Source organism: Lontra canadensis, unplaced genomic scaffold (genome assembly GCF_010015895.1).
Source record: "Lontra canadensis isolate GAN:19392208 unplaced genomic scaffold, GSC_riverotter_1.0 scaffold2, whole genome shotgun sequence".
NCBI lineage: Eukaryota > Metazoa > Chordata > Mammalia > Carnivora > Mustelidae > Lontra > Lontra canadensis.
Genome location: NW_022630996.1, coordinates 5,027,977 through 5,040,280, shown reverse-complemented (window position 1 = coordinate 5,040,280; position 12,304 = coordinate 5,027,977). Strand labels below are relative to the sequence as shown.

The following is a 12,304-nucleotide window of genomic DNA, read 5'->3' as shown; positions in this document are numbered from 1 at the left end:
TCATGACTAAAGGAAGCTAAAGACTTCAGTTGAAAAGCAATAGAGGAGAGAGGGTAGGTTTTGGCTTGGAGGTTGTTTACTGCAGCATTACCCAAAATATTTTAGGCAGCTTACGGAAGCATGTATTGGAAAGAACCACAGGTTTGAATTTTCTATTTTGTCATGATTGATGGTGCACTTAACAGAAAGATGAACTGAATGTAAAGGAGCCTAAGTTGATAAAGCTGGTGAAATCTGAACCCTGAGTTAATGAGAAACAAGATAGAAAAGGTGGCCTAATTATCATACAATAAGAACAATAACTTTTCTGAGAACTCAACAACTGTCAGTTCCTGCCCTAAGCCCTTCACACACGTTATCTAAATGGGTACCCCCATGTGATCCTCTCAACGTGGACTCTCATGCCAGTCTGACGGAGCCACCCTGGTCACCGCGTCCTTCTTTTGAGCTCTTCTCTCACAGCTTTGCGGAGGAGCTCGTTCCAACTCAACCTTCAGGACCCACCTCAAACATCACTTCCTTTCCTGACCTTCCAGATTCGGTCAGATCTTCCTGTTACGGCCTCCCGAAGCTCTGCAGTCCTCATTTTCACAGCTTATAAAACAGCTGCAATTTAACGTGTGGCAAAAAGAGTAGAAGTTGAGTTAAAACAAATAAGCAAAGATCTAGCCTACTTTGGATGAGAGAAATAAACAAAAATATTAGTCCTTTAATGAGTAAAGGGATAGAGATGACCCTGTATCAACAGGATGGCTGTGGGGCCCACATAGTTTGCAGGGACTATGTTGTCACACAATGACTTCATCAAGAGCCCATCCCACTTCCCCAGAACTGGGAGATCCCTTTCTGGCCCTAACTGTGCTATGGCTGTCAGGCTCCTCTGCTATGTGGCCCTTTATCTTCTGGAGGCAGGTAAGTCTTGGACACAGATTTCTCTAAAATTAGAAAGGAACACTTTCCCTTGTTCTGGTTCTGCACCTGGTTCCAACATCAAGGCCTCTGTTGTTAATTTTTGCCTCCTTTTCTCAGGCCTCGTGGATGCTGGTATCACCCAGAACCCGAGATACTGTGTTTCAGGGATAGGAAAGAAGATTGTTCTGGAATGCTCTCAAACTATGGGCTATGAGAACATGTACTGGTATCGCCAAGACCCAGGAAAGGCATTACAGTTGATCCATTATTCGTATGGTGTTAATACCACAGAGAAGGAAGAGCTCTCCTCTGGATCAACTGTCTCCAGATTAAAGAAGGAGCACTTTCCCCTGACCCTAGAGTCTGCCAGCCCCTCACAGACATCTCTGTACCTCTGTGCCAGCAGTGAATACACAGTGCCACACAGGCACCTACAGCCTGCATAAAAAGCATAGTCACAAAGGTGAGGAAGCCCCACCTAACCTCATCAGAAACTACAAAAGCCACTGCGAATCTCCCCAGACTCATCAGCTCTGAGAAGGCAGTGTGCTCTGAGCAAGAGTCTGGGTGCAAAACTGATCCTGGGTCTGTCTCTACCACACTGGGGAATGGCCCAGTCCATGGTCAGGTACTGATTTCAACCCAGCATCTTTGTTCAGTCTAACTAGAGTTCATTAGTTCTGCAGATGGTTTCCAGAAAGCAACCTTAAGCTCCACCATGGATTTCTATTTGATTGATTCCAAATTTGATCTTTATTATTCCTTCCTTATTCTTATTTTTTGTTCACTTTTTGCTTCTCTTTACAGTTTCTGAAGGTGGAAATTTAGATTATAATGCAGAACTTTGTTTTTTTTTTTTTTCTCTCTCCTGTAGTCATTTAAGGCTATAAATATCCCCTTAGTCCCTACTGCATTCCATGTGATTTGATATATTTCTGCCTTCATTTGGTTAAAAATATAATTTTCCTTGAGATTTCTTCTGTAATTCATGATTCATTTAAGAGTATGTTGTCAAATTTGCAAGTATTGTGGCATTCCCCAAATTTCCTTCTGTTGTGTATTTTTAAATCGTTTGATCAGAGAAGATACTTTGCATTTTCTCAGTTTTTTAATATATGCTGAAATTGTTTTATGGCACAATAGGTGGTCTATTTGGAAAACATTCTATGTTCCTGAAAACAATGTGTTCTGTTGTTGTAGAGTAGAGTGTTCAAAAACCATCAGTTAGGTCAACTTAGTTAATAGTGTTTTTCAAGTCTATTTACCCTGACTTGTTCTCTATCTAGTTGGTATGATCAGTTTTTGAAGGTGGACTATTGAAACCACTAAGTATATTTTGATATGTTCATTTCTTCTGTCATTCCTGTCTGTTTCTACTTTATGTATTTTGGAACTCTATTGGTTTGTGTCAGGAGATCCCCCCAGAGTGCTCTTCAGGCAAATGCTTTCTACACAAAAATGAACTAAATTTAGAGATTTGTGGAATGCCACCAAGTTTACCAATTATGCAAAATGGGAGTAAATGACTCATCGTGTGTGGGGGATTGGCAACATGGCTGACTCCTGACTTTTCATCAGAAATGATGGAGGTAAGAAGATAGTGTGGAATGCAGCAAGAAACAAACAAAAGTCATCAAGAATTCTATACCTAACAAAGCTATTCTTTGAAAATAAAGATGAAATAAAGACATTCCCAGATAAGCAAAAACTAAGAGATTTCATAGTTAGCAAACTTGCCTTACAGAAAAATATTAAAGTCATCAGCTTAAAAGAGAATGACACTGACAGTTCCTTGAATCCACAAGAAGAAATGAAAAGCATCTGAAAGAGTAAATATAAAAGGAATAATAGATAGATAAACATAAAAGCAAAAGTTAATGAGATAGCAAATTTTGAAACAGTGAAATTAAGAAATAAATAAGCTAATTTCTTAGGAAAAGGAGAAAATTGAGTGCCAACTAAAAGAACAAATACACTGAGTAAGAAATGACAAGAGGAAATAGAGTACATTTTTTAAAACAGTATTTTGTACAATTTTCTACAAGTAACTTCCAAGCCTAAGTGGATCACATTTTTGGAAAATACAGTTTCACAAATTTGGAAAATACAGTTTCACAAAACTGACTCTAATGCAGATAGAAAGTCTCAGCAGAACAATGTCTAATGGCTATAAGAGAAATACATTCACTGCCACCATTCCAGCAATCATCCCAGCAGCAATGAAACCGAAAGGTGGGAAGAGAGTTTATGGTGCATTTGACAGAATGTACATTCCCAGAATCACATTCCCTAAAATCATCTCCTTTACTGGAAGCAAACTGGTAGTCAAAAGAACAGAAAAAGCTAAAACAAAAATATGCTCAGTTGGATGAAATAACTTGCTATAAACAGAAATGTTTACATGAAGACCAAATTCTTCAGAATTCTCTCCTAATTCTCATAATAAGAGACCAACCTTGTTACAAGGATGATTCCAAGTGTTAAGAAAGTAAAAGGAATCACTTAAGACTTGCTGAATGCTAAAGGACATTTGTTCAGAAATAAGAAATAGGACAACTAAAGGACAGAACCTGGACATGGATAGCAACAGACCTATAGAAAAGAAATCCTCCAAGAATTTAGAATTTAGAATTCAGAAAAAAAGGGGGGGGCTTGAGTCAGCTACCTGCTAAAAGTATGTTCATGGTTTTCGACAAGAATAGAGAGATCTAGCCTAGGACACCTGAGAGTAAAGGATATTTTGCATTTCAGGCAGATGGGGGATGACATGCCAAGTGTGGTTTTAGATTTAGAAGTTAGAGTAAATTGAAAAATAATTCCTGCAAGAATAAGTCTCCCATCAAACTCTTAAAGGAGAGAGAGGAAGAATCTTCAAGAAATTCATTATTCGTTGTTGAAAATACAGGTTTTGGAATTAGACGTATGTGGTCACTTTCTAGTTTTGCCAAGTTACTAAACCTCTCTAAAGATAACTTCCTTCCCTATAAAATGGAATCAGTAATATATGGATGGCTCCCAGAGGTTTCTTTAGTCGAGAAAATATATGTAGATTGCCTAACAAAATCCCCAGCATAGAAATTAGACTCAGTAATAAATAATGTCATCAGTAACAGTAGTATTAGTGCAGTGCTACTAGTTAACCATTTTGAGAGCTACATCTTAAGGAGTGGTTACTATATACTAGGCATTGTTACAGCCACTTCTCATTTTAACTCATTTGATCATCACCACTCCATCAGGTGCACACTTGGATTGGCACAAATCGGTGATAGTAAAACTGAAGCACTAAATAGTTCATTTACTTGCATAAGATGAGAGTAAGCGGCAGAACCAGTGTTCAAATCCAGGCACTTTCCTTCTAGAGGCTCCATGTTGACAGCTAACCTAGTGGCAATAGTGGTTGTTAAAGGATGTTGTAGATGAAAAACTAAGTCTGACTCAGAAAGAATGCAAAGGGAGAGCATGTATAAACCCAAAAGGATTGTTTCTGAATTGCCCAGGGAAGTCAAGCCTAGCCGAGTAATGCTCTGTGAAGGGGAGGAGGGACTCCATTTCTGCAGGATCCAGGACTGTGGGCGTGGGCGGACCCCTTGACATCACAGGCAAACCTCCTACTGGCCAACAAGAGCTGGAAGAAGACCTGCTCTTTCTCCGGTCCTGCCTTGGGTATCAGGCCCCTCTGAAGACAGCAGCAGGTGAGAACATAGAGCACACGGAACAGTCATATACTGGGATTTCTAGGCTCTAGCACAGGCCTTTTCATCTCCCTACTATCTACAACTTCTACACCCTCTCCCACAGGTCACTTGGGTATTAGAGTAATCCAGAATCTAGATATAAAACAGAATGGGACAGGGGAGAAACTTTTGCTTGAATGTCTTTAGGGCTTTGTTCGTAACAGAATGTTGTGGTGTGACAAAGTCCCAGCGTTGGGGTGACCGCTGATCCACTGCTCGCTTATTGCCGGCAGGACTGAAAAAGTGTCCCTGATGTGAGGAGGCTTTCTTCAGGCCCTGGAGACACCTTCACACTTGTACTAGCAGCTTATCTACGGCGATCTACAGCCACATCCTCAGGTGGCCTAGAATTTGAGGAAAAAAGATCTTCCTAGAAATAATGTTACCTGGCAAAAAGCCACATCTATGACGTTTGAACTTCAGTTTGTCCGTGGCCACTCACAGCTCACAATTTCCCAAAAATGCTTTTTCCCCCTCAAGCAAGCAGTTTTGAGAGCAATTACTAAATCACTCAAAGGCGTCAGTAGCTACAAGTTCCTGCATAGTATTTGCCCACACCCAGTTCTATCTAGTGGAACCTCCGGTAAGAGGAGTTCCTACACCAGACCCAAATCACCTGCGAGCATGTTCTAGGCACCTCCCAGATTTTCCTGGGTTTGTGTATATTTAATGGCTCCATTCTCTTCACCACACCTGTTCAGTCCCTTACGAGGCAGCCCACAGAAAGAGAAGGGACACAAGCATTACATGGAAAGCATGCTGAGACTGTATAGCAGAAATTCATGAAAATGAATAACATTAAGCCGGCTAAAGATGAGAGTGCTTTTAGAGAAAAACTTCAAGTTGGGTAGAGGGATAAAATGGGAGAGAATTTCCAGAGAAATGTTTGGAGAAAACCCTCGAGGGTCCATGCAACAGGACTCAACTTACCGTAAGAGTCTACTAAGAATTCAAGACACAAACCCACCATGTCGCAAAGGATATATCACACAAGAGAAATTAGAATTCATAGAGGTAAAAAGCTGTCATGCAAATTCTATAAGAGAACATCACGAACAATTACATGACCTGGAAAAATGAAACTGGCCACATTCTGTTACCTCTCTGAGGCTTTTGGTTCTTTTTTGAAGCAGCAAGGGAGGAGGGTGTGGTCTCTGGCCAGGAAGTAGGTGAAAAGCCTTGGCCTCAGACTAAATGCATCACAACACCGGCCAGCATTCTTCATCAGATGCTGCCATGAACAACAGGGTCCTTTGCTGTGTTGTCATTTATCTCATCAGAGTTGGTCAGTTCTGGACACCTGTCAAGGGCTTCCCAGGCTCCAACTATAGGATGTTTCTTCAGGATGGTAGGATCAGTCTCCCCTTCCCAGGCTCTGTCTTTATTTGACCACTTTTTTTTTTTCTGCCACAGGCCTCAAGGGTGCTTTGGTCACACAGTTCCCAAGACAAAGGATCGTGGGGACAGAAAAGGAATTAACCCTACAGTGTTTGCAGGATATGAACTATGTCTTGATGTACTGGTATCGCCAAGACCCAGGATCTGGACTGCGGCTGATCGACTACTCAACTGGTGCCAGAAACTTTGAAAAAGGAGATGTCCCTCGGGGGTATCGTGTCTCTCGAAAAGAGTTGCAATCTTTTTCCCTGACCCTGGAATCTGCCAGCACCAACCAGACGTCTGTGTACCTCTGCACCAGCAGTGAGCCACAGCGTTGCAAAGACCTATCTTCTCTGCACAAGAAAGGGGCAAGCCAAGGAGGAAGGGGACCTCGCCTTCAAGAGTCCTGACCCAAATTAGGACAAATTTTAAAGCCATGCCTTGACTGTAATATTCCTTACTTTTTTCCCATTCTTGTCCCTCCAAGACATCTCTCCTGTCTTAATCCAAGGGTTCACCCCTGGCTAACATTGCACTAAGACTAGAAGGCATTAACCCAAAGTGACTATTTCCTAAGACAAACTTCATTTCTGAGATGCAGATGTGGGGAAATTTTGTGATAAAACTGAATTCTGAACAAGTAAAGACAAAATGAAAAGACAAAAAGATTTACAAAGATCCTTCAAAGATTCCACGATGGTATCTCTCGATGACTAATGGACTCGTACGGGAAAATCAGCAGGGTAGTGGGGCTTCCTCAGGTGAGTAACAGAGGGTGTGGTAGGTCAAGACCAGTTTTCAGACAACTCGTGGACTCAGGATGACCGAGAAGGAGGAAAAACTTAGTGGAGGGGAGAGGGGTTGGTAATAAGAGACATGAAATATGTTTGTTCTCAGGGATTGTTAGGGAGCAGAACTTCACCTGGGTAGATGCAGGTGTAATTTTTTTTAAATCAAAACTTGTGGTGCTGAACAGACAGATCAGAGATGCAACAGGATCACGGTGTAGTTTCCCAAAGGGAAATGTTGCAGATAACGAACTGTATTCATTTTCTGTTGCTGCCATAACAAATAGTGCAAATGAGAGGCAGGTTACAGGTTCCTGTTTCCTTGGTGGTCACTGGGGTCTGCCTGCAGGTCCTTGCAGTCTCGCTCTGGTCGCCTCCATCTTCAAGGACAGAAATGCACATCAAATCCTTTAGGATGCTTTAGGAAGCTCTGTGACCTCCCATTCTGCTTACCAGCTGGAGAAAACTGTGCCTTGAAGGGCTCATGTGATTGCATCAGGACAGGTTCAGCTGGATAATATCCCTTTTGCCAAATAATGTAACACAGTCACAGGAGCAAGATTTCATTATATTTATAGGTACCTCCTACACTTATAGGGGAAGGGACCATACACAGGAGAGGGTCACTGTTGGTTGCTCTTAGAATTCTGTCTACCACACCAAAGGAGACCAAATGCCAAGAATATCGGGACAGAAAATTCAGAGAACATGCAATCAAATACACTGAATTAGAATTCAGAACTACTTGAGAGATGTTTCTGAGTCCTGGCCACACAATAGATCAAGTTTTCTTCCAACTGTTTTATCAAGGACACAGTATAAAAGTAGAGTGGCATGGCCTTTGGTAAAGGGAGCAAAAGGAAGCTATGAAGGAAGGCTAAGGAGGAAAGATCTAGCTCCTACTGGAAGGACACCAAGGCCTCAGGATAAGGAACCAAATTGTTTTGGTCTCTGGACTGAGAAAATGGATGAGAGATGAGACCAGGGAAAGGGATGGAATGAAGGTTGAGAGAATTTTTTTGAAGAGAATAAAACTGGTTGGCAGAGGGAACACAACCTATAATGAGCTTCATTCTTGTGAATTTTGAGGTAAGCTACCATAGAAATATCTTATCAGTTGATTGATTATTTGAGGAGGTAGCATAATTCTTCAAAATTCCAATGAATTGGGAAATGAAAAACCTCAAGGCAGAACCTCCAGAAAACAACAAATTTCAGGATCCAGTGAACAGGATGATATCTAGTATGATTTTAGTTTTGTTACCAGCCAATTTGTGAAAGTTTCCTAGAGAAATTGGGGGGCCATCTGGATACAGATCCGTGTCTCAGGTGGCAAACTGTCCATCTCGTGAATTGGTTTACCCTTCCAAGATTAGACAACAGAGCCCTCATCAGGGTAGCCTAAGCTAATTAGTTAAGTTAATGAGTTAAGTAGGACTGAATTGCCACCTGCTGCCGTAGTTGGAGAGTGTGATAACTAGAAGAGAGAAAAGGTACTTTTTTGGAGAGAAAAGGTACTCTCTGAGATGGCATCAGTCTTGTCTTTCTCTACAAGCTGGCTACTGTCCACTATCCCAAGATGGGGAACACAAGAATCCCACTTCGTGGTTAATGAGTCCTGGATCTGTCCTCTCCACCCTGATTCTTAATTTGAACTTAAGTCCATCCAGGACTTCTCCCACTGGAGTTGAAACACAACATGTCATCTTTGCCCTAAAAACTACCCTCTTATTTCCTGATTTGATGAATTCAAGTTTGAGTCATTTACTTGCATGAGATTGAGGTTGTGCTATGTTTCTTTTCCTCCTTGACCCTGGACATTCGACCTGTATTTAAGAGCTTTGATTGCTAACGCCTTCAGAACTTTTTTCTTTATCCATTCTCTCAGTACAACCACTGTCATGTTTATGCTCTTATCAGCTCTGCAGGTAAATTTAGTAGCCTCTTTATCCACATCTTGGGCTCCAGCCTCCCCCATCGAATGCAGGTTAGCATTCCAGTGCCAAGTGCAATCTTGCTTATTGCAAAACTCTGGCCAGGTCACTCTCTTCCCCTGCATCTATCATTGGCCCTCTGTGGTCTAACAAACATAAAATCTAAACTTACTATCATGGAAAGAAACGTACGATGATTCCTTTAATATTTTGAAAGAAAGGAAATTAAATCCCTTACCAAAAAGACATCTTTGTATTAGAATGTCAAGTTCTCATTAGAGTCTAGGATAATGATAAAGAACTGTTTATTTTTCCTTCTTGAGTTACGGATCTCTTTCTCCATTAAGTCTGTCATAGTTGGGCATGGGGAAGACATACCCATGTGCTGTGAGTAGCTAGAGTGGGCCAGTGCTTCAGACATTTCAGGCCTTCTCATAGGAGGAGGAAAAACAAATGACTTGAACAGATCCAGCCTGATTGACACACAAGATAATTATCCCTCTGTCTCCCTATGTTTACCAGTTCTTAAAGCATGTGTATACTATGCTGACAGGTTCTCTTTTTCCTTCAGTCTACCAAATCCCAAGCTTTACACAGACCAGCAGAGCCCTGAGTATGGTGGTGGGTTTGGGACGAGACATAAATAAACGACCCGGGACAGAGGCGTGTGGCAGTGGACAACATTTCCTGCATATTTAAGGTACAATGACAACCCTACAAGAAAATCCAGCCACACCTTCTAGCACTCACGTTCTCACACGCTCTACTCCAGCAACACTGAACTCGAGCCATTTCCAAACACAGAGCACATATTTCCCTCGAATGGCCCATCTGACAAACTCATTTTGCTCTTCAAAATATTACTTAAAATAGCAACATCTGAAATGTGTTCTGTTTTCCCAAGATCGTGGGCTCCTTCCTCAGTACTCCCACCACACCTTACACAATTCTTCCTTTCTGCAGATGCCAAATTAAAATGATTACTGGGACGGCTAACTTCCCTTTGGACTACTTTAAGAAGATATGTGTTTCCATCATTCCTTCCCCAGAATCTTGCCCCGTGCATGGCACACAGGCTCAGTGACTGATCCGTGTTCAAGATTATCAGCATGGAGACAAGAATGTTGTCTTTTTTGTTCATGTCTGTGTTCCCATAGTCTAAAGCAGCGCCTGCCACATAATTGATACTCATTTTATGTCTATTAAAGGAAAGGATAGAATGGTTCAGCAATGTCTACAATGACTGGACCCTAAGCTTGCCTGCTCACCTCCCCCTAAAAATTGCATGTCTTAAGTTTAATCAGTTCCCAGACTTACCTTCCTTTTCTGGCGAAGGGTTCCTGACAGGACAAGTAATGCACCCCCCAAAATATTCGTTTGCTAATCCTCAGAATCTATGAATATATTGCCTTACAACATGGCAAAAGAGAATTTTGTTTGTAGGTAGAGTAAAAATTGGGAATCAGTTGACCTTGAGATAGATAGTGAGATTATTCTGGATTACCCAGGTGGGCCCAATTAAAAACATGGGTCCTTACAGAGTGATGTGGGAGGGATCCCACCCACTGGGGCTCTATTTGAAGATGGAGAAAGCAAAGAAAGGGATTGTCCCCAGGGCCTCCAGAAGAGTACATAGCCCCACCGCACCTTGATCTCTACCCAGTGAGACTCATGTCAAACCTCTAACCTACAGTAAGATAATAAATTTCTGTGGTCCTAAGCCACTGAGTTTGTGGTACTGTGTCATAGCAGTGATAGAAAATTAACACAGAGCCCTGTTCCTGAGCCCTTGAAAGAAGGCTGCTGCTGAAGAAAGCCACTCTGCGAGAAGCCGAAGAAGAGGCAAAGGGATAATAAGGACAAGCGTTTGAATCAGATGATGCTGTTTTGGAAGGAGGATGCTGCCAATTTCTGCTGTTGGCATGCTCCATTTCTGCAAATACCTCCTCTGCACAGGCTTAGGATCAGAATGTTCCGGCAGGTGTCACTGACAGCCTCAGAGGGCCTGTTCTCCCGGGAAAAATCCTGCCTTTGGTATGACCGTCAGGGGCTAGCACCGTGGGCATGGCCTCTGCTAAGCAGCACAGAGCCAGTGAGTTTCTGCTGCTGGCGCAGGGGGCAGCTTGTGACCCAGGATACAGGAAGTCACTTTCCAAATAGCAGGGAATTAAAATTTGTGTTTATTGTGAGTATCAACAGAAGCCCACTCCCTTTGCTGCTTCCATCCCCTTGCAAGAGGACCACACAGGTGGCTCAAGCACGCAGAGGGAGAAAGAGGGAGGGAGAGGGAGACAGAGGAGAGAGAAAGAAGAAGAATGATCTCCCCTTGACCCTTAAATGTTCCAGCAGTAAGCAGATGCCCCAGTCCCACAGTTTATCAATGCAGCTGCATCCTCTGGACAAAAATGTCAAACCCAAGGCAGTCAGTGCTCTGCCCTCATGAGCCCAAGCCCCACCCTTAGACACCATGCCCCACCCAGTTAGTAGCTTTTCCTTTGCTCTTTCCTATCGTAACGGCTGTCATACTGCATCTTGCCATGGATTTTTTAGTCTTGGTGGTTGGATGTTTTCTGCAATAACAAGTTACCACACACTCAAGTGGCTTAAAACAACACAAATCTTTGATTTTCCAGTTCTGGAGGTGAGAAGTCCAATAGCGATCTCATTCAGCCAAAACCAGTGCACTGGCAGCACTAAATTTCTTTCTGAAGCCTCTAGGAGAGACGCAAATACCCTTGCCTCATGATCACCTTCCTCTGTCTTCACAACCAGGAACATTCCATCTCCCCAGCCCTTCCTTCACACTTACGCCTCCCTCCAAACACAGCTGGGAAAAGTTACCTGCTTTTAAAGACGCAGGTAATTAGGGCCCTCTGGGGGGCTCAGTGGGTTAAGACTCTGCCTTCAGCTCAGGTCATGATCCCAAAGTCCTGGGATGGAGCCCCACATCAAGCTCCCTGCTCAGTGGGGAGCCTGCATCTCCCTCTCCCCCTGCCCGTCAAATAAATAAAATCTTAAAAAAAAAAAAGACCCATGTGATTAGACTGGGCTTCCCTAGCTCAAGGTCAGCTGATTAGTACCCTTAATTGTATCCATCACCTTAATTCCCTTTTTAATGGATTCTAAACATTCACAATTGGTGGGGATTAAAATGAGAGCAACTTTACGGCTCTTTTTCTGCCTATTGCAGCAAAATGTCACTAGAGGGCACTAACAGTCCTTATTATAAAGGTTACGTTTCTGATCACGATAAAAGAGAAAATTTGATAACATTGAACACTCTACCACCAATTAAAAGATAACTCAGTATACAAATATCTCTTATGAGGTCTTTCAAAGGTTGATCATATAACAGGAAAATACAGAGGGTAGAGCAACTTCCTCAGGACCAGCATAAGTAAACTAGGGTATGAAGTACGGTGAACGTTCTATAGGGATTCTGCCATAGGAAAAATATTGCTGTGCATTTAAAAGGATAAACATGTTCTTCTACAGTGGTTTTTAAGAAAGGGCTCCTCAGTGGAGAAGAGGCAAGTGTGAATATTGGTATCCA

The 12,304-nt window shown here is 42.3% G+C and overlaps 2 gene segments (V, D, J or C); both read left to right on the top strand.

Moving 5' to 3' along the window:
- Positions 1-863: 863 nt before the first annotated feature.
- Positions 864-1,358, top strand: LOC116872807. The segment is given in 2 exon segments: positions 864-912; positions 1,030-1,358. Coding segments are annotated over 2 exon segments (378 nt in total).
- A 4,507-nt stretch (positions 1,359-5,865) lies between these two features.
- On the top strand, positions 5,866-6,439 carry LOC116872800. The segment is given in 2 exon segments: positions 5,866-5,934; positions 6,063-6,439. Coding segments are annotated over 2 exon segments (426 nt in total).
- The last annotated feature ends 5,865 nt before the right edge of the window (positions 6,440-12,304 follow it).